Genomic DNA, 22,841 nt, shown 5'->3' on the forward strand with positions numbered 1-22,841 from the left:
TGAAACGTTCAACTTGGTCTTCAACAACGTGTCCGGCATCAACGTCATTGTCAAGAAATGCCGCCTCTTTGAGCTCGCCAAAAGCCGTCGCGTCATTCCAAAGTTCTACCGGCTCCTTAACACGGCAGCGATGTCGTCTTGCCTCGACCTTACCGCTTCACCACCCTTAAATGCGCAGGTCACACGTATTGTTCGCCGCGAGCTCGAGTCTACAAGTTCTACGCCGTTCCATCCACACCAACTTGACCTCATCATTGACCAACCAGCCCCAGCGATCTCTCTCATTCAGGCAGCTGTGAGCCAAGAATTTGCAAACTTAGGCTTTCCTGCTGCTTGCTCCGTCTCCCGACCTGCCGCCCGACCACTGCCGAGCTACACCTCACGGCGATCTGTGTTCCCCTCCCAGATACCGCGACCCTTCCGCGTGGAGAACTCCGGTCGACAATCCCGATTGCTTGCGGTGCCTCCGCATTGGCCACGTCGCTCGCCACTGCCGCATTTCCTCGTCGTCACCATTTTCGAGCCCCTTTTCCCCGTCTCCTCGCCCGTATGCCGACCCACGTCGTTACGCACCTCACCATATGCCTCCTACCTCCGACGTATCCATCGATGACAGTCGTCCTGCTCGCTCACCGTCCCCTTTGCACCGTCGGTCACCGTCACCCCAGCCGCGCCGCTTTTCGTTGCCGACCAACTATGGACCTTGCCGGGCGGAAAGCTTGGCCATGCAGCTCCTGGGGGTAGTGAGTGAGTGAGTGAAATAACTTTAATAGGCCTAGAGAAGACGCAGGGGAGATCTCGCGCCACCCGGCAAGTCCCACGTAGGCACCGCCAAGCCGAGCTTGACTGCCCGATCGAGGGCAGTCGGGACGGCGAGTGTTTGGTAGTTGAGTTCGGGGCTGCCCAAGAGCGCAGCCCACCTATCCTCGCTGAAGGAGGAGCTGATGGCTTTGCACTCCCAGAACACATGGTCCAATGTTGCCGTTAGTCCAGAGGCAGGGCAGTCCGCACTGGGGTTCCTTTCAGGGTATATTGCATGAAGAACCACAAGTTTAGGATACGCACGGGCTTGTAAAAGTTGAAGGGTCACCGCCCACGCCCTGCATAAGGCGGGGTCCGGGAGGGAATGCCCGTCTTGACAGACAGTAGTGTGTGGTAACCTCATAGAACGTGAGCAAGGGTTCCCCGCGAGGCAGTCAGTGAGTCCTCGCGCAGGCTCGTGCGCGCCTTGGTTAGGGTTAGAAGGAGAGCCCTCAATGGACCCCAAGTGAGCGGGAAACCAAGTGATGGAATGCGGAGAGGTACTTTTGGTGCTTTGGAGAATGCGCAGGGCCTGAGGGGAGACCACCTCGGTTTGGTAGGCCTTAATGGCTGCCTTGGAATTGCTATGTGTTGCCTCTCTGCAACCGTCGAGCACAGCCAACGCGATTGCAACCTGTTCGGCTACCACGGGCCTTAAAGTGCGTACCATAGCGCAGCAAGTGTGCCTGGAATTGGAGTCGACGAAGGATAGTGCTGCATTATCTTCGTACTGTCGAAATCCTCCACTGACGCTCCCAACAAACCAGAACAACAAATCAGAACACCAACTGCTCACTGACCGTGTTCGGACATTTCTTCCTAAAGTCATCGCCGACATCCTGCAGTCCTGCTCAACCAAGCGCTAGCGGACTATATCTTACCATCCCCATACTAAATACCTCACGAAGCATCTGAATCGCACCTTAACAGACGTGCTTGCAAAGTATGTCTCGTCCTCCGATACCGATTGGGACCTTGCCCTACTCTATGTCACTTTTGCATATAATTCTTCGCGCCACGACACTGCCCGTTATTCTCAGTTCTTTCTGCTGTTCGTCCGAGAACCCACATTGCCACTGGACGCATCCTTTCCATCCGCTTCAGCAGATACCAGCGAGTATGCACTTGACGCCATCACCAGGACAGCCCAATCACGCGAAATTGCCCGCGTTCGCTTCCTGACCTCCCAAGAGAAGCAACAACGTTCGTACGATCGCTGACACAGAGACGTCCACTTTTCACCGGATCTCTGGTACTCCTCTGGTCTCCGACTCTTCACGTTGGCATGTCAGAAAAACTGTCTCGCTACACAGGACTATATCGAGTGCTCCGTGCCGTGACTTCAGTTACGCACGAAATCTCCCCAGTCGTTACCAGTGCCGCATCTGCCCCGAATTCCACTGACGTTGTGCATGTCGTACGCCCCAAACCATATTACTCTCCTGTTATCACCGCTATTTAGACGCACCGCGACAGTGCTTCTGCCGCCGGGGATAATAATACATGCTTATTGGGTCTTTCTTGTGGACGATGCACGCGGGCACCCCGACGAAGACGACGAACGCTCTCTGGCTCTCTAGCGGTCGGCTGAACTGGCCACCGCTGCAGTTATGCTTTGTAAATATGCTCTGTAAATAGTCTACAATTCTTAATCCTTCGTTCGCGTAACAATACGATCACTCCAGGCGGATTTATGCCGTCGCCGTCACCATGAGGTTCCGTATTAGTGAAAGCGTGTGAGGGTGCCCCGGCAAACGCGGTTCAATCTCGCATGCGCAAGTTAGGAATGCGGCCCAGATGCGATTGGTAGATGCGATGTGGTGCGCGAGGCAGGAAGGTGAGGTGAGGGAGGGGGGGGTCGTTCTCCGGTGGCTGCTACGGTGCCTCAATGTCCTCCTCGCCCGACGCTCCATACAGAGTGGACACAACTGCGGGGTCTACTACGGCGTTGACCACGCGAAGCGCGGACGCTGTGTTAGACGCTGACTCTAGGTGGTGGCGTGATGTGCGGACGTGTCTGCATCAGCTCCGCCAACCGAAGTTGACCTACTTGTTCCAATATACTTTTCTCTCACCATTTCTACTGGAACGACTCCGGGAAGTTATAAGGAGCACTTGGATGGCGCATCTATCACGGTAGGTCCACTGAAGCCTTTTTTGTGGGTCCTTTCTCCGACACCAAGGCTTAAGCCTGTTTTGGCTTAGCACGACATCGGCTCCGCCGTAGCGCGGGAAGGCGGGAACACTCTCGCGCACCGCCACGCTCACCGAACTTCGTGGATAGGAAGGATCGCCGCCTTGTGGCCATGTGAACCGGACTGCTGGGGTAGCGACCACCATTTGATTGACCTAGGCTTATGTTCGAATGAAACTGACCGCCTCCACCAGCTGTGTCGAGTGGCGGATTGCGATCAATACAGGGCGGTATCAGAAGGTACTCTCTCTACCTACTAGCCAGACTCGTCGCATTGTCTTAGTGCGGTACCAGTTTAAGTAACGCGTACGCCGTGGGTGGATGAATCGCTACTCACCATGGATTCGCAGCCTCTGCTTCTATGGAAGTCGCGCCACCTAGCGAAACTTGCCCCAGAACGTTACACTATATCGATTGCCATTCGGTTGGAGCCTCAAAGCCTTACTACAGCAGCTCGGCGCCACGATCACTGCATAGAACGTGTCCGCTGGATTGACTGGTGCTCTTCGCTCAGCGCTTCGTCGTCTGACTTCTCTATTTGGCGCACATTCCTATCAATGGAACTTGGTAGGCGCCCTCCGGACATTGCAACCTGCACCCGGTTAGCATCTGCCCAGACACCAGCAATATTCGCCGAAACTGTTGCCCACACTTTCTTTCCTGCTTTAGATACGGTCCCTCCTCATTGTATTGTTCAAAACGGTCAGCCAACGGACGCAGGCGCGCTATCTACGTCGCCGACATAAAGTTTATACAAGCTGCCTCCCAAATGCCACAATATTTGGGAGAAATTGACCGGTCAAAACCGTGCAAGGCACCAGGGCGGGATGGCATCCTTTATAGACTTTGTAAATATACGGAAGGCAAAGTTATCGATATGCTTTAAGTCGCCATCAATGAATGCTGGGTCACTTGAGCTATTCCTGATTCTTGGCGCCATGCGGAAATGGTTCCTATTCCCAAACATAGAAAGTCTCCAGACAATATCGCTCATATACTTCCAATAGCGCTCATCTCAACTTGGATAACCTAATGGAGCGTAGGCTCGCGAGATGTATTACGTGGGGGCTCGAGCGATGCTCCTGGTATAATCCTGGCCGAATCGGGTTCCGTCTCCATCTAGGCATAGCTTTTTGCCTTGCGTGCCTTTCTTTGCCATTCTTTTGTGGTACTCATCGAGAGCCACTCTCGACAGATTCGCACCATTTGGCAAGGGACAATCGAATAGCAGATCATCAAATTAGGCTTAGTAAGAGGGTTCTACTTAAATTGAGAACGACGCCACGAGCTATGGAAAGAAGAATGAGAGGTGTAACGTTAAGGGATAAAAAAAGAGCAGATTGGGTGAGAGAACAAACGCGAGTTAATGACATCCTAGTTGAAATCAAGAAAAAGAAATGGGCACGGGGAGGACATGTAATGAGGAGGGAAGATAAACGATGGTCATTAAGGGTTACGAACTAGATTCCAAGGAAAGGGAAGCGTAGCAGGGGACGGCAGAAAGTGAGGTGGGTGGATGAGATTAAGAAGTTTGCACGGGCAACATGGCCACAATTAGTACACGACCGGGGTAGTTGGAGAAGTATGGGAGACGCCTTTGCCCTGCAGTGGGCGTAACAAGGCTGATGATGATGTTAGTCACAAAGCCATTGTTTGAATTCACCATTGGCTGCAGTTTTCATGTAGTACCTGCAAATACTTCGAGGATTTTCTTCGCGTTCACACTTCCTCCATGGGCGTGGCTGGCTAAGCAGCAGGACACTTTGTCTCACATCATGGTGTGCTACAGGGACCTGTGCTGTTGCTTCCTTGCCAATGTCGTTGAAGATCTACAATCCTGCACCACTCGTCATCAGTTCCCTACAGCTTACCATCCCCAAATAAATGGACTGACTGAGCGCATCAACCGCATGCTTACCGACACGCTCGCTATGTAGATGTCGCAAGACCATCGGCATTGGGTCTTTGCATTGCCCTTTGTCACCTTCGCTTATAACTCTTCGCACCATGGCACTGTGAGTTATTCATCTTTCTATCTTTTGCATGGCAACAACGCACTCCTGCCATTTTATTCCTGGCTTCCCACGGATTCATCTGCGACTTGCTCCTACGCCCTGGATGCCATTGCCCACACCGAAACTGCCCGCCGCATTGCCCGTGACCTTCTGTAGGACCTTCATTGCCCGTGACCTGTAGCATCTTGGGCGAGCATTTCATCATTGAAAACGATTTACTATCGCCACCACAGAGATGCCCACTTCGATCCTGGCTCGCTAGTCCTCCTCTGACGGCCTTTTCGTCTCGTGCGCCTCTGCGAAAAGCTGCTGCCCCGTTATGTTGGACCCCATTGGTTGGTGGGCCAAGTGACTGATTTGGCATTCGAGGTCTCCCGTGTGGCTGCTACCACTGTGCCGGTGGCCATGGCTACAGAACTTGTACACATATCGAGGCTCAAATCCTACCACTCTGATGAGCGCCATATACATTAGCCAGCACAAGGACGGGGCTTTTTTCCCCGGTGATTTATGTTGCAGATTGGTATGTGCCAGTAGCGCGAGAACGGAAGTGATACAATGTTAAAGTTGCTGAGATGCAGCGCCCCCAAGCAGCGCTGCATTTCTTGTGTTGCTGCTGTGCCATGCCAAGCGCGCAAGATATAAGTGGCCGCGGTAGTCGCGTTCGGAAGAACAAGAAACATGTGAGTTCGTTAATACTAGGCGTGCTTGGCCTGTTTCTTCGGTGGCTACGCTTCGCAGGCCAACATGGTTCACATTTACTGAGCCATACGCAGTTGTATTAACTGGCGACGAGGTGCAAAGTTTCAAGTTAGTCTGCGTTCCCGCACGGCTCGTCCACCCGTTCAACATGCCAAAGTTCGGCAGTCGCGAGCCATTCGAGGGGGGATGAAATGACTCGCCCTGCTATGTGGACCGACTCTAAGCATTTTTTGCCGTGAACGATATCGCCGAAGACAAGCAAACGTCCCTATTTATCAGTTGTTGCGGACAGAAGACGTATGCGTTACTTCGCACTTTGGTAAAAGCCGACAGGCCGAGTGAAAAAGCCTTCGAACAGATTCTTTTGGTTCTTGGAAACTGCTATTGCCCGAAGCCGTCTGCAGTCGTGCAGCGTTTCTGTTTCAACTGCCGAGTTCGCGCGGAAGGCGAATCTATCAGCGCGAACCCGCTGGTAGATTATAGATAGCCATAAATCATGATAAATAGCGACTTTCGAGAGCAGCACTGAAAAGCCTCTCTGAGCATTGCAACTTCGGTGCCGCACTAGAAGAATGATACCGAACGTATTGTGTATGGTGTGAACAACGCAGACATACAAACAAGATTGCTGTAAAAAGCGGACCTCACTTGCCGGGATGCCGTGCAGACAGCCCTTGCAATGAAAGCAGCAAACAAATTTGCCGGGGAGATCGCACAAGCTAACCCTAACGGCACCTTTTCGACCCACCGCGTCTCGTCAGGCTCCGTGGCCGTCACTTGCTTTCGCTGTGGGGGTGGACACCTTACATCCAAATGCAAGTATGTGAAGACCGTCTGCAGTTACTGCCACAAGCGGGGTAATCTGGCGAAAGTTTGTAGAACGAATCGAAAGGACAGCCAAGCCCGAAGCAGGAGTCCTCACAAGCAGCGTTCGTCCACTGCACGAAGGTTGCAGTCGTCAAGCAACTGGCCTCATGTGCACAATATAAAAAAGGAGGATGCCGCTACAGATTCGCCTTCAGAAGTCTACGACATGTGGTAAATTAGCTGTGCAAAACCGCGACCGCTTTTCACCATCACCGTTGACGTTTGCGGCAAAGCCGCATTGCCAAGTCGCGACTTCTACAGCTTCTGCCTTCGGTTAGTGGGCATCCGTCGCAAGTGTTTCTGCGAAGCTAACTAGGGGAACAGAAAAAAAAAGCGAAGGCAAGGCTGATATTCTTGTAAAGTTTCATGGCAAGGAGGCGGATCTACTCATTTTTTTGACCGGGAACTGTTCACCCACTCTGCTTGGACGCAACTGGATGCGTGAGCAGCGCATCGGCCGTTGAAGTAAATATACATGCTCAGTCTGACATAAAACACCTAGTCCAAGACTTCGCAGAGGTGTTCGAAGGAGGCCTTGGTACGTTGAAAGGTGCTAAAGCGTCATTACATGTTCCTTCAGATGCCCCACCCCGGTTCTTCACGCCACGCCATCTGTCATATGCCTTGACAGATGGAGTCACACAAGAAATACAACGATTAAGAGGAGATGCCATCCTTGTTCCCGTGATAACATCAAGATGAGGCTGCCCCTATTGTTCCTGTGGTAAAAAAGGATGGACGCATCAGAATCTGTGGAGATTTTAGTGTCACCATCAACCCAGTATCGACAGTGGACAAATATCCAATTCCAAGGATTGAGGACCTGTGGGCTGTCCTTGAAGGGGGTGAGAAATACACCGAATTCGCTTTGAGTGACGCGTATCCGCAAGTAGTTTTGATGAGGCCTGCAGAGACTACATCACAATTTCTACACACATGGGGTTGTTTCAGTACACCCGCTTGCCTTTTGAAGTGTCGTCAGCTCCTGCTATATTTCAACGTAAGATGGAGAGCTTGCTGAGAGGACTACCACATGTGGCCGTCTATTTCGGCGACATTCTTGCCACAGGCGCTAATGGTGCTGAGCATTTCAACAACCCTTGTGTTGTGCTTCGCAAGTTTCAAGAATCTGGCCTCAAAGTGAAACTCGAAAAGCATCATTTCTTCGTGCCACAAGTGGAGTATCTTAGGCACATTATCAGCAAGGAAGGCCTTTGCCCGAACGTTGACAAGGTGGCTGCCATTCTGCATGCCCCTATGCCAAAAGCCGTCAAAGAACTTCAGAGTTTCTTGGGACTTGTCAATTATCGGCGTTTTTGCCTAATCTTTCTGCACTTCTTTCACATCTACACTCTCTGCTTTGTGGTGGAAGGAAATGGGAGTGTGGGGCAGGATCAGCAAGATGAAGTCACAGCCTCTAAGCACCTGGTGACCTCAGCTCCAGTTCTCGTACATTTCCGCCCTGACAGGCCTGTGTGTCTCAGCTGTGACGCATCACCTTATGGCATAGGTGCAGTTCTGGCCCAAAAAGATGCTGGCGGCCGAGAACATCCCATTGCTTTTTACCTCAGAGAGCTTGTCAAAAGCAGAACGAAAAACAGTCAACTTGACAGGGAGGCCCCCTCGTGTTTGGTGTAGATCGATTCCACCAGTACTTGTGGGGCATACGCTTTGAAGTATACACTGACCACAAGCCACTTCTAGGACTGCTGGGTGCAAGCATCACCAAGATTAGCCAGGTGGGCTCTCGAGTTATCCGCGTACAAATACGCACTTGTATACAAGCCTGGAAGAGAGCTTGGCCATGCAGATGCTCTTAGCAGACTGCAACTGCCTAGCGACAGCTCCGCACTGCCTGACCCTGCCGAGATTTCCATGCTGGAGGAGGTCTATCTACGATTTCTTTCACCTGTTGTGGTGGCACGAGCCACCAGGAGCGATCCAGTTCTGCGTCGCATTGTGCATTTTGTATTGAAAGGAGAGAGCCTCCCAGCTGGGCCAGGGTGGAACCCTCTCAAAACAAGAAGCTCAGAACTGAGTCTCCATGAAGGCTGCCTACTATGGGGGTGAAGAGTCGTGGTTCCAAAATCACTGGAGGCCCATGTACTTGGAGTACTTCACGCCAGTCCCCCTGGTATTGAAAAAAGCAAAATTATTGCCAGGAACCATGTCTGGTGGCCAGGCATAGACAAAGACATTGCCAACAGTGTGAAAAGCTGCGCTACGTGTCAGGATCAACAACGGACTGCACAGCCGGTCCAACAGATGCCGTGGCCGTTTCCGCACCGACCCTGGTCACGGCTTCTCATTTATTTTGGGGGACCATTTCTACGACACACCTTCTTAATCATCGTGGATGCTTTCTCGGAGTGGATAGAAGTTTTCCCTGTGTCATCCACATCTGCAGAAGCTACTATTTCTTGCATTCGCTCAGCAAGGCCTCCCTGACGTAATAGTTTCTGACAATGGCCCTGCGTTTACCAGTGCACAGTACCTTGAGTTCTTAACTCGAACCGGAATACGCCGCATGCTTGTATCACCGTATCACCCCACCTCGAATGGTGCAGCAGAACGAGTGGTACAGACTGTAAAGAACAAACTTAAGAACTCTGGCTCTGGCAACTTCAAAACACATATTTCCAGGTTCTTATTTCATTATCGGACAAGCCCACATGAAGTAATTTTTCGGCCACCATGTGAGCTCTTAACGGGGCGAGTGTTCAAGACACCATTGGATGTCCTGCGGCCAAGCCTACAAGCATCGGTGCTTTTAAAACAACTGAAACAAAAGTTGAATGCTTACAGAGGGTGACGGCAGGCTCCATTACCCCGACCAGGAGATAAAGCATATGCGAGAAACTTCCGCATAGGTGCACCATGGGTACCTGTCAGTGTTTTGGATGTCAATCCACCATCGGCCCATGTCCTTTGTCAAGACGGTTCGACATGGAGCCGACGCAATGACCACTTGCGCCTTGCGCAGACAGCCCCTATTCGTCCCGCTAGCACAGAAGCTTCTCCGCAACTGGAGCAGCCGCCCATCCATTCGCCAGCTGTCCCGGATGTGCTTCATGAGAAAGAAGCAGCCATACATCTCCCAGCTGCACCCGACGCGCTACACAAGGAACGATCGCCTGGAAGTGTATATGGAAGTAGCTGTGTCGTGGACAACCCTGTCATGGCTGCACCTTGCACTCCAATGTTGCTGCGTAGCAAAAGAACTCGAAAACCAGTGATAAAGTATTTCCCGTAGCATATATCTTAAGAAGGGAAGAGTGATACAATGTTAAAGTTGCTGAAATGCAGCACTCCCAAGCAGCGCTGCCTTTTTTGTGTTGCTGCTGCGCCATGCCTAGCGGGCAAGATATAAGTGGGCGTGGTAGTCGCGCTCGGAAAAATAAACAACATGTGAGTTCGTTACTACTAGGCGTGCTTGGCCTGTTTGTTCGGTGGCTGCGCTTCGCGGGCCAACATGGTTCATACTCACTGGGCCATACGCAATCGTATCAGGAAGAGGACGAGGCTGACTGCTTTTTGATACTGTGATTCAAAGCCCTCGCTGTTGCGTTTATTTAAACAAAGGTGCAGATCTCCTACACCGTAACAAATTATGTCACATTGTCGTGACGGTGGACAAATACAGTGGCACAATGCAAGTTATGAAACTAACTGCTTATTGCGCGATCCTGTGCTGAGCAAAACAAGTAGTGCTCAGCACAATTATAGCAGTGAGGAAATTCGCTGGTCATGGGAACCTCATTTCAGATTCAAGGGCTTCGGCTTTTATGTATTACTCGTCGAGGGTTCCAGCGAAATCGTTGGTGCGCGTCGTGTGGCTTTTAGAAAGTTCTACACAAACCATCTACCACCTGGTTACACAAGGTTAGGTGACAAAAGACGACGGATAGGATCAGCGATAGCATTGGGGAAATTTCCAATACAGATTGGCAGCTGAGTGATAACACTGCAACATACATTAGCTCGTAAAAAATGTTCATCGAAAACATAAACCGTTTATACGCGTGTCAAAATTTTCGCCGTCGATAGACGAAGCAAAAAGGTGCCCAATTACGCGAACTTCGTCATAGGCTAACGTCATCCTTTCTTTAATGTCACAAGTTTCTTTCACTTGATGGCACATTTTCTTTCTAATCTCACGAATATTGCGAGAGCAGTCTTCGTTAACGGAGAAAGCAGGAGTCCTTGAGCTTAGAGCGGCGTGGTAACTTTGCCGTGACAGTCGAGCAGTCTGGAAATAATATATGCGGCAGCAAATTTGTCGCTTTGCTGGTGTCTACAGAAACGATGGATTTTTAGAGCGCAGCTCTTTGGCGTCCGTTCCTGGGTTTCGCGTCGTCGTCGGCGTTGTCGTCGGCCTCGTAACCAGCTCTGCCCCCCTTTCATCCCCCCAGCGCTAGCAGCGACCGACTGATACCGCTGGATGCCGCTGACGCCGCTAGAGAGTCAAGATAACGTGACTGCATAGAACACCGTCGCCGCCATGCAGAAAGAGGAGGAAAGGGTCCCCCCCACCCGTTCTTGTGTGGCGGATAGGGTGCTCTTCAGTTGCCGACGCGCCGGTTATTTCACGTAGGCCCCGGCACGTCGACGAATACGTGACCACCTTCCCACGGCTAGACCTGGTTCTTAGCGCTGCGGAAGCGAGGGTATCATATTGTTTGTGTCGGCATCGGCGGCGTTGTCCCTGAAACCAACTCCGCAGGTGGGGCTGACTCACTATCGGCGTCAGCGGCATCAGTCAGTCGCTGCTATCTCTTCCCTCCTCCCTTTATCGTGTTGTCCGCTTGCTGCGCGCGCTTCTGCCCCCATCGTTTGCCGCTGGGTGAACACGCCGCCCCCCTCCCCCCTCTTCCTGCGAGTCTCCGGTTTTCAAAGCGCCGGCTCGAACTTAATTCCTTTCTTCGCTCCTCCTCCAATGCAACCCCTGTGCGGTGGCAATCAGAGAGCCAGATCGGTGGCGGCGGATCTGTATATGTGCACCGCCCGAGCCGAAATTGCCGCTGCCGTTCGCCCTGTGCGGTGGCAATCAGAGAGCCAGAGTGTCGCTATCTACTTGCGCACAGGTCTCTCTGCAATACCAGTCGAAATGTTTGGCACGTCACATGAAGTTGGCGAACTGTGCGCCGCAAAGTTGCCCAACGGCTTGCTGGTAGTAGCTGCCTACTTCACCCCTACCGCACTCACGAAAGACTTCGTGCACTTCCTGCGACTCGCATTAACCGTCCATCGATCCACACCGATGTTAGTAGTGGGGGACTTTAATGTTGACATAAAGACAAACAGCAATTTCCTAACACTTATGCGGGAGAACATCCCGTTCCTCTCGCTCGTAACGCGTCCCACGGCTGTGACAACCTCGGGAGGCACTTGTATAGATCTCGTCTTTGAGAATCAAGCATTGGTGTACCAAGTCGAACATATATCAGTCTATTTCTCCGACCACAAAGCTTCCTTCATGACTGTCAAGAACTGTTAGTGGAGTCTTTGTTAAAGGAATACGTGTGAAAAATAAAAAAAAAATTCTGTGATAGTGCATACATGTGTTGCTCGATTTCTTTGCCTCAATCTATCGAAAAGGTGAAACAGCTTATTTGCTGCGCTCAAATTTCGCATTAGGAAGTAACGTAATCGTCGGTAATTTTTTTTCAGTTTTCTTAGCCGTTATCCTAAGTATACCCTGGAATATCTCTATTTCAATAGACCCAAGAAGCTAGATTCAGGAACTAGACTCATGAAGATTCGTTTTGCTGTTCTCTAACACAGTAGACAAGGAACTGGGACTAATAACCCCGGTGTTATACATCTTCAACCTGCCTTCTCATGGCCGCGAGGTCCTATACTAACGTGTATCTTCGTGTGAGGCATTCGGAAACGTTATCTTCAAAGGCGTTGATATGTTTTAGCTTCTTGTTGATTGCATTTAGTCTAACGTTTGCTAAAAATTTTATTCTAGAATATCACCAATAACAGGTTTAGTTGTCTGCCTAGGTTCAATTCACCATCCCTGCCCAGGACCAGCACAAAGCGCAAGGAGGCTATCCGCGAGAAAGCTTCGCAAAGCGGCCATGAGCAAGGTAGCAGAATTAAGCAGACTTCATAATTAGGAAATGACTTATTATAGCATCGGCTCACCCGAAGAACGAACACATTTGAAGGCTGCACCTTAGCGATATGGCCATGCCCGCTGCTGCCTGTGCCGTGTGCACGGTTATATATTTACACACACACACACACACACACACACACACACACACACACACACATATATATATATATATATATATATATATATATATACATATATATATATATATATATATATATATACATATATAGTCATATAATGAGAAGCCAACAAACACTGACACCAAGTACAACATAGGGGAAATTGCATGTGCTTAATAAATGAAATCAAGTAATTATAAATTAATGGAAATTAGAGTGGATGAAAAAACAACTTGCCGCAGGTGGGAACCGAACCCACAACCTTCGCATATGTCGCGTGCGATGCTCTACCAATTGAGCTACCGCGGCGGCGTTTCCCCATCCACTTTCTTGGGTATTTATGTGTACTAGTAGAACACCCTGGGAGTGTTAGCCAGCGCCCCCACTCACAGACCTTGGCGGCGGACGTGGAACGTCTTTTTTGCCGCAGGCGTCACGAGAACGTGATCTTTTCGGGTGAAGGCAACTGGTCAATAAACCCACATATGTTACCTGAAGGCATCAATGTTGCCGGATTCGAGACCCTCGAGATGAAATAAACGAGAAGAAAGGGGGTTAACCGAGGGACCCGATAATTATTAGTCATATAATGAGAAGCCAACAAACACTGACACCAAGTACAACATAGGGGAAATTGCATGTGCTTAATAAATGAAATCAAGTAATTATAAATTAATGGAAATTAGAGTGGATGAAAAAACAACTTGCCGCAGGTGGGAACCGAACCCACAACCTTCGCATGTCGCGTGCGATGCTCTACCAATTGAGCTACCGCGGCGGCGTTGCCCCATCCACTTTCTTGGGTATTTATGTGTACTAGTAGAACACCCTGGGAGTGTTAGCCAGCGCCCCCACTCACAGACCTTGGCGGCGGACGTGGAACGTCTTTTTTGCCGCAGGCGTCACGAGAACGTGATCTTTTCGGGTGAAGGCAACTGGTCAATAAACCCACATATGTTACCTGAAGGCATCAATGTTGCCGGATTCGAGACCCTCGTTATGAAATAAACGAGAAGAAAGGGGGTTAACCGAGGGACCCGATAATTATTAGTCATATAATGAGAAGCCAACAAACACTGACACCAAGTACAACATAGGGGAAATTGCATGTGCTTAATAAATGAAATCAAGTAATTATAAATTAATGGAAATTAGAGTGGATGAAAAAACAACTTGCCGCAGGTGGGAACCGAACCCACAACCTTCGCATGTCGCGTGCGATGCTCTACCAATTGAGCTACCGCGGCGGCGTTTCCCCATCCACTTTCTTGGGTATTTATGTGTACTAGTAGAACACCCTGGGAGTGTTAGCCAGCGCCCCCACTCACAGACCTTGGCGGCGGACGTGGAACGTCTTTTTTGCCGCAGGCGTCACGAGAACGTGATCTTTTCGGGTGAAGGCAACTGGTCAATAAACCCACATATGTTACCTGAAGGCATCAATGTTGCCGGATTCGAGACCCTCGATATGAAATAAACGAGAAGAAAGGGGGTTAACCGAGGGACCCGATAATTATTAGTCATATAATGAGAAGCCAACAAACACTGACACCAAGTACAACATAGGGGAAATTGCATGTGCTTAATAAATGAAATCAAGTAATTATAAATTAATGGAAATTAGAGTGGATGAAAAAACAACTTGCCGCAGGTGGGAACCGAACCCACAACCTTCGCATGTCGCGTGCGATGCTCTACCAATTGAGCTACCGCGGCGGCGTTTCCCCATCCACTTTCTTGGGTATTTATGTGTACTAGTAGAACACCCTGGGAGTGTTAGCCAGCGCCCCCACTCACAGACCTTGGCGGCGGACGTGGAACGTCTTTTTTGCCGCAGGCGTCACGAGAACGTGATCTTTTCGGGTGAAGGCAACTGGTCAATAAACCCACATATGTTACCTGAAGGCATCAATGTTGCCGGATTCGAGACCCTCGAGATGAAATAAACGAGAAGAAAGGGGGTTAACCGAGGGACCCGATAATTATTAGTCATATAATGAGAAGCCAACAAACACTGACACCAAGTACAACATAGGGGAAATTGCATGTGCTTAATAAATGAAATCAAGTAATTATAAATTAATGGAAATTAGAGTGGATGAAAAAACAACTTGCCGCAGGTGGGAACCGAACCCACAACCTTCGCATGTCGCGTGCGATGCTCTACCAATTGAGCTACCGCGGCGGCGTTTCCCCATCCACTTTCTTGGGTATTTATGTGTACTAGTAGAACACCCTGGGAGTGTTAGCCAGCGCCCCCACTCACAGACCTTGGCGGCGGACGTGGAACGTCTTTTTTGCCGCAGGCGTCACGAGAACGTGATCTTTTCGGGTGAAGGCAACTGGTCAATAAACCCACATATGTTACCTGAAGGCATCAATGTTGCCGGATTCGAGACCCTCGTTATGAAATAAACGAGAAGAAAGGGGGTTAACCGAGGGTCTCGAATCCGGCAACATTGATGCCTTCAGGTAACATATGTGGGTTTATTGACCAGTTGCCTTCACCCGAAAAGATCACGTTCTCGTGACGCCTGCGGCAAAAAAGACGTTCCACGTCCGCCGCCAAGGTCTGTGAGTGGGGGCGCTGGCTAACACTCCCAGGGTGTTCTACTAGTACACATAAATACCCAAGAAAGTGGATGGGGAAACGCCGCCGCGGTAGCTCAATTGGTAGAGCATCGCACGCGACATGCGAAGGTTGTGGGTTCGGTTCCCACCTGCGGCAAGTTGTTTTTTCATCCACTCTAATTTCCATTAATTTATAATTACTTGATTTCATTTATTAAGCACATGCAATTTCCCCTATGTTGTACTTGGTGTCAGTGTTTGTTGGCTTCTCATTATATGACTAATAATTATCGGGTCCCTCGGTTAACCCCCTTTCTTCTCGTTTATATACATATATATATATATATATATATAATCGCTACCCACTGCAGCCATCAATCTTCCCACACAGCACTTCTACACATGTACAGCAGCGCCAATTGTAACGGAAGCATTCGTCAATCGAGGCTGGATGCATCAGCAGGTCCATTTGGCCAATAAATAAATGGACACAATTTATGGTGACGGTACAACAACGCCGGGAAGCTCCGAGGTCCTGTTTAGTTGGAGGTCACACGTCTAATTCCGGCCGCGGAAGTCCCATTTCGATGGCGGCGTAATGCATAGACGCTCGTGTAAAGTGAATCGGCTACGTATTATTCAACCAGGTGGCCAAATTTAATCCGGAGCCCCCTACTACAGGCTGCCTCTTAAACAAATAGCATCTATATATATATATATATATATATATATATATATATATATATATATATATATATATATATATATATATATATATATATATATATATATATATATATATTGTGCATGTAGAACCTAAAATTGTTATTTTTATTTTTGAATCCCATTCCATACATGAGCGTAGTTTACCCACCTAGTCCAGCACCTTCCACTTTGTATAGCAGCTGCAGTAATTAAAGCTACAACTGACTTGCAAGGCATCCAACGCCATTTCAGCGAGGAAAAATGCACATTGCATTGCTGCCAATTAAGGCATAGGAGGCTAAAAAGATGGTTGCTTAAGTACGTCTTAATTATTGAACATACAACTAGGCGAATTTATTAGGAAGGTAGTAAATTTACAGCGCTTCTTTATGTATTCGTGTCCCGATAGCACGAATTTATTACAACACTTTGCTGGAAACCTCAGTTGCTCGCATTTCATTTTTCCGCCTGTCGTACGCGCTCTATTCTGACGCATGCACGGGCGCTCCTCGCACCGCCCTCAACGCAGCACTTTTCTGGACACACCGCGCCGGACGTGAGTCCCGACGACGCTTCCCAGCTGTCGGCCCAGGCCTCCGCGGCACGACGCCGCGCCTCGACGATGCGGAGGCGCCTGTCGCGTATGCTCTCCTTCTCCGCGGCAGCCGGGGCGAGGCGCAAGTCCCGCGCAAAATCCATCTGCCTGCCGAAGCTGCAGCCCGTTGAGGCGCCTCCAGCCTGGGCGGCACCGGTGAGGCAGACGCGCCCGCTGCTTTTTTTTTCTTCCTACATAGAAGATATTATACCGAAAGATCTCCCCACAGTTAGAAAGTGCAGCGGTGCTTCTACTCTTTAGCAGCATAAATAACCAATAATAAAAAAGAAGTCAATTGCGATTAGAAATAAATTAACGTTTACAGGCGTTACACAATGGTGAAGCAGTAAAGCTTAACGGAACACATCACAACACTAAGAGTGTTTATACTGAGTAACCGCATGATAAAAGCAACACATATATATCACATTAGGAATAGAGTTTGCAAAGTAGCAATATAAGCTGTAAGTTATAGGTATAAGAGGTAGGATTTTGCATGAGATACTAAACTATTCCAAAATTTCACACCAGCAAAAGCAATAATTTGTTTGCCGTAGTCGCTATGTGATCTTGACAGCGAAGGGTTACTCTGTAAAAGAAAAATTAGTGGTTCGGAGTTACTGCCATCACTTGGCACTTGGCGTTAAGCACTCCACATACGTGGGCCGAACCCGAAGGAAGTGCAATGCCGGTCTGACCCGCGGCAGAGGTGAAGCAGGCGTTAAGCACTCCCAATATGTGAGCCGATCCCGAAGATACTGCAATGCCGGGCCGAACCACGGCAGAAGTGAAGCAGGCGTTAAGCACTCCCCATACGTTGGCCGATCCGGAAGATAGTGCAATGCCGGGCCGACCCGAGGCGGAGATGAAGCAGGCGTTAAGCACTCCCAATACGTGGGCCGATCCCGAAGATACTACAATGCCGGGCCGACCCGCGGTGGAGGTGAAGCAGGCGTTAAGCACTCCCCATACGTTGGCCGATCCGGAAGATACTGCAATGCCGGGCCGACCCGCGGCGGAGGTGAAGCAGGCGTTATGCAATCCCCATGCGTGCACCGATCCCGAAGATAGTGCAATGCCCGGCCGGTATACAAGGTACAAGCGGATTTATCCTATGTGATTGCACACTTGCCCTATGTATCTTAATATACTTCGATACTTCAGCTCATTCTTTATAATAGCTCTACTGCAGAAGCCATTGGAAATTAATAGGTGTTTACTGATGAAGCTATCTTGCCACCTAGGCATGCTTCTTCTATTGGCACGTCCAAAAACGTTCGGAAGTTCTAACAACGATCCATATCACAGTGAATTCCACATCAGTCTACAGGACCGGTCGGACGAGGAGCAGTTAGTGCAGATACTCTGTGCAATCATGAAAATTTTCAAGCCGCATTTATCATCGCTACAACGCACTGCTTTGTGGTCTATTCGTAAAGCAGGTCAGTGCCTTATATTCAAGCGTGTTGGTTTGTATAGCAATAAAGTTGCGCCGCATTAAGCTTCGATGCTTGCATATTACCCAATCAATACATAGCACGTTTTATACGGTGATAACAATGTTTATAAACAATAGACCGCGTTGTAAGATGTTGTTTATAGGCGCCGATGAACGACAGGAAATATAGCTTACGGTTGAAAGTACTTAAAAGCACACACACTATATGGTTAAGAAAAGAAGCTTGGTGAGATGTTTCGCCACCCAGTTTCATAGTAGATGCTGACATAATCATCATAATCGTTATCACAACTGTATAATAAGGGTTTGCAGCAATGTGTACCTAACGTTATGTGAAGGCTGAAGGTCAAGCTGGAGCTATACACGCCGAAGATGATGGTCTGGCGAAATGGGCATCTTAGTTTGACTTTGTACCAGCCATACGAGCAAACGGCAGATTATGTAGGATCACATAATTTTCCATATAGGATTACGTGCCCAATATCATAAGGAGTGCTCAGTATTTCGGTAAAAGCTCCGAGAAAATACTTATGCTTGAAAACGGCGGTGGCAGATTTCGGCGATCGCCCGCATTTAGCAACACTCATCTTTCTCATTCTCATTAATGGGCAGTGTTCAGGTATCTGTACAGGAGATACATTGATTCACAGTGGAGGAAAATGACTAGGAAGCTTACCAGCAAGTATGCGGCCTGTAGGGTAGTCAACACAACAACAAAATAGGTCAAGCGAATAGGTCAGAGAGGCTGAAATAATCTCATGGGTGGTGGCAATGGAAAAGAAACCTGCCATGATTAACTACTTCAGAGGAAAAAAAAACGAAATCAGGAAAAAAACAATTTATGATAACTGAAAGGGAAGCTCATTACTTTTCGAAGCGAGATCGGGATGCCTTAGGACACGCACCTATAAAGCGAGATATAAGACGGAAAAAGAAGCATGTGCTTGATGCGAAGGTAGGGAAACTATGGAGGATGTTTTATTGAAATGTGAAGACGTCAACCCAGCGGTCGATTTAGGTGCCACTGGCCTCCTTGAAGCACTTGGGTTCAGTGAAAGCAATGGAAAAGTAAACATCTCCGCAGTAGGCATTAGTAAGAGGTGATTGGAGAATTGGTGGAAGAAAGGTAGGGAAACGACAAAGAAGGGAGAGATACAAAAGCACAGTTCGAAATAGGGGATTAGAAAATTTGGGTGGGGTAGTTCATAGTTTCCTTTTGATCTTTTTTATTGTTTAACTTAGGTAGGACATGAGGCAGTGCATTAGCAAGAGCTCGGTGGATTGCGCCACCAAGGTAGGTAGGACATTAGGCAGTATAATAGCAAGATCTTGGTGGCGCAACCCACCGCCCCGTTCCAAAGGGGACGCTCATAACATCCATCCATCCATCCGCCCAGAGGCGAGGATGTCGCGCGGCTGCGGCAGACTTTAAAGAGTGGTGGTGCTTTGAAATTATTAAGGGACTTCACATTGACCGAGGCAGCAGCGCCGCGGTGTGGCCCCGCAGCTGGTGCGGCCGCCTAAGCCGTGGTCCGCGCACTTGTTTGGCAGACAGTACGTGCATACTCATACATGACAGGATCGCAGCAGAGGGGAAAGGCGATATAAGGAACTCGTTTGCACCTTTGCATAATTCGCCACAATACACTATATGTTGCTCGAATTATCCGTGACCCCCCGCAAAAGCAATGCAGCAGCGCCTCCTTTTGTGCTTATCCAGAACAGTTCAGGGGGGATGTAGGTGGAGTGGAAGAGAAGAGGTAGAGAGAAGTGGCAGAATATGTGTAGAACCTACGTGGTCAGGAAACGAGTGAATAACAACTTTGCGACTCCTCGCTCGTAGCTCGCCTACATGGGATGATGGCGGGAGAGGGACAACGTAACGTAAGAAGGTAAGCTAACGCTACTATTAGACATTGTAGTAGTTGTGAACAAACTGGATCGAACTGCGTTTGCGTGCAGACGGAAAGCTGCATTGAAGGACTGGAGTGTGTAGACTGCACTACAGAAGCATCAGCCCATCAAGGGAGGAATCGCAGATCTTTGCTCGGAACAGAACGAGTTCCGTCACTGCAACGTGACAAAATTGGCGGTCCACAAAACTTTAGAGCGAAAGGAAGACAGCAGCCAATCGGCAAGCGGGGAACTCACCGGAAAATGACGCGCCTCGTTTGGCGTCTGCTTAAGACGATATACTACAGCACGAAATGTTTCTCGCTTTTTAATGAATAAAATTTGATAAGAAGTGTAGAGAAGGATTGGAACGATATAGTGTGTAATCCTCTTCGGCGGTTTTGCTCGTGAATGGCGCTCGTGCTGAGTCCGTGCCCTGTGCTTGCGGTCGGTCCCAAACGCCGGTGACTAATAAACGCCTTTTAAAGTGGTCGAGGTTGTTTTGGCTCAATATGTCAATGCCGGAACTTCGATCCCGTACCCTAAGTTCTACTATGCTTGAAGATGCATCCCAGCAAACGCCTTCTACTCCATCCCAGCAAGCGTATCCTCAATCGGTCCTGTGCTCTTGTGTGCCTGGCCACAGGGACTCTGCCATTTTAAGCGGCACGGAGCATTTATCGCAGAACATGTATTTTTTTTTATTCTCAAGCTTACACACTTTCTCAACTAGTAATACATATGGCCACTACATTCATTACTACTAATTCCTCTGCATGGTCGTAAGGTGGTGTCGCGCACAGCAACAAGAAGAAAACAAAAAAAAGAAAACGACGGGAGCAGTGCTGCGCTTTTCAAGAGGCAAGAACAACATTCTTTAAAACTGATGGTAGCGCTAAAAAGGAACGGAAACACGAAGAAAAGACGACACGACGACAAAGAAACGCTACTGACAACTGGTTTATTTTTCGCAAGAATTCTATATTTAAAAGAACCACAACACATGCGCACAACCGAACTACAACAGCCTTCTTATCGCCATATCAAAAACAATGTCATGCACTCGAAGCGAGATAATAAAACTCCCGAGCAGCAAGAAGTGAACACATGACCAATTGAAGAAAAGCCATACCGTTACGGTTTTTTAAATTTCCCCAGAAGTGTGCGCTCAGCCGAGTACAAATTAATTGAAGCATCGCTGATGCACAGACCCGCCTTTTCTTGTATGTGGAAAGCTTCCAGCAAAACTCTAGCTTTTGCACTTGCACTTCTGCCCAGAACCTTTGCTTCTTTAAACCGTGGCACGCACTCGCAAACAATCACATGCGAAACTAAATTCGCAAGTTTTTCTTGTTTTGTTATGTTTTGAGAGTGTTCCCTTAAGCGGTCATTCAGGCAACGCCCGCCCCGTCTGCCCGATATAGCACTTGCCGCAGGACAGGGGAATAAGGTATACCACTCCTAGGGCACACCTGACGAAGACATCTTCATGCTGCTTTTTTCAACCGCGCTGACCTTCACCGCAGATGCGGGGGCACAGCCTCGCCAACTTGTTTGGCGCAGAAAAAACAAGCGGCACGTTGTGCCTGCTGGCCACCTTTTTGAGGTTGTGTGAGACCTTATGAATGTAAGGCACACCTCAGGTTTGGTCTTCACGCGTTCAGGTGCAGCCTTCATTCGTCGGGGCCCAAATTTCTTGAGGAGGGTATCAGCGACAGCTACGAGGACCGAGCAAGGGAAACCTGCGGCCAATAGCCTGCGAACCTGATAGTCAAAACTAAAAGGCATTTCGTGCGGGCACGACTTTTGAAGCGCCGATTCCAAGCAGAGCGATGCAATTGCTCTTTTCACGGTCTTTGAGTGGGATGATTCATAGGGCAAAAGTTCTTTCTTTGCACGTGGGAAATACCCCCAACAGGTGTGTCCCTTAGTTATCCTCAGCCTGAGGTCTAAAAAACGTATCTCGCTATTTTGCGGAAGTTCATGGGTAAAAGCCAGGCCTTTACCATGGTTATTAAAGGTAATTAAGACCTGTTGTACAGACTCTTCAAAAGAAATGTCATTACGATCTTTTAAAAAGATCAAAAAATCGTCGACATACCTAAAAACTTTTAAAACCGGACCTCCAATAAAATCTTGATCCAAAAGGCGATCAACATGGGCTAAAAAGATGTCGCACAAGATAGGTGCAACACAGGACCCTATACAAATGCCATTGCGCTGCAGAAAAGGCTGCTTGTCAAAAAGGATAAAAGTGACACTCAGGTAAAATTCTAAAAGCTTTAAAAAATCATCAAGAGACACTCCTGCTGTGGACTGAAAAGAGAGTTCGCCTGAATTTTCGACAGCTTCCTTTACAGCAGCTAAGAGTTCAGGTTGAGGGACTGAATAAAATAAATCCTCAACATCCACAGAGAAAGCATAACCGACACGGCGGTTATTCCGGAGAAAGTTCGCAACTTCTTGGGATTTTTTGGTCAGGAAGGGGTCGTTCAAGAAGTTGCGAACTTTCTCCGGAATAACCGCCGTGTCGGTTATGCTTTCTCTGTGGATGTTGAGGATTTATTTTATTCAGTCCCTCAACCTGAACTCTTAGCTGCTGTAAAGGAAGCTGTCGAAAATTCAGGCGAACTCTCTTTTCAGTCCACAGCAGGAGTGTCTCTTGATGATTTTTTAAAGCTTTTAGAATTTTACCTGAGTGTCACTTTTATCCTTTTTGACAAGCAGCCTTTTCTGCAGCGCAATGGCATTTGTATAGGGTCCTGTGTTGCACCTATCTTGTGCGACATCTTT

General features: G+C 48.8%; 1 protein-coding gene across 3 annotated transcripts in view; it reads left to right on the forward strand.

Moving 5' to 3' along the window:
* The window catches only part of LOC135897758 (uncharacterized), a 219,742-nt gene that overhangs the window by 59,979 nt on the left and 136,922 nt on the right, over positions 1-22,841 (forward strand). For all 3 annotated transcript variants that reach the window (XM_065426469.2, XM_065426470.2, XM_065426471.2), the window contains exon 6: positions 16,631-16,852. In XM_065426469.2, coding sequence (XP_065282541.2) covers positions 16,631-16,852 — 222 coding nt within the window. The remainder of the gene's footprint in view (positions 1-16,630; positions 16,853-22,841) is intronic.

This window comes from Dermacentor albipictus, chromosome 2 (assembly GCF_038994185.2).
Source record: "Dermacentor albipictus isolate Rhodes 1998 colony chromosome 2, USDA_Dalb.pri_finalv2, whole genome shotgun sequence".
NCBI classification, from domain to species: domain Eukaryota; kingdom Metazoa; phylum Arthropoda; class Arachnida; order Ixodida; family Ixodidae; genus Dermacentor; species Dermacentor albipictus.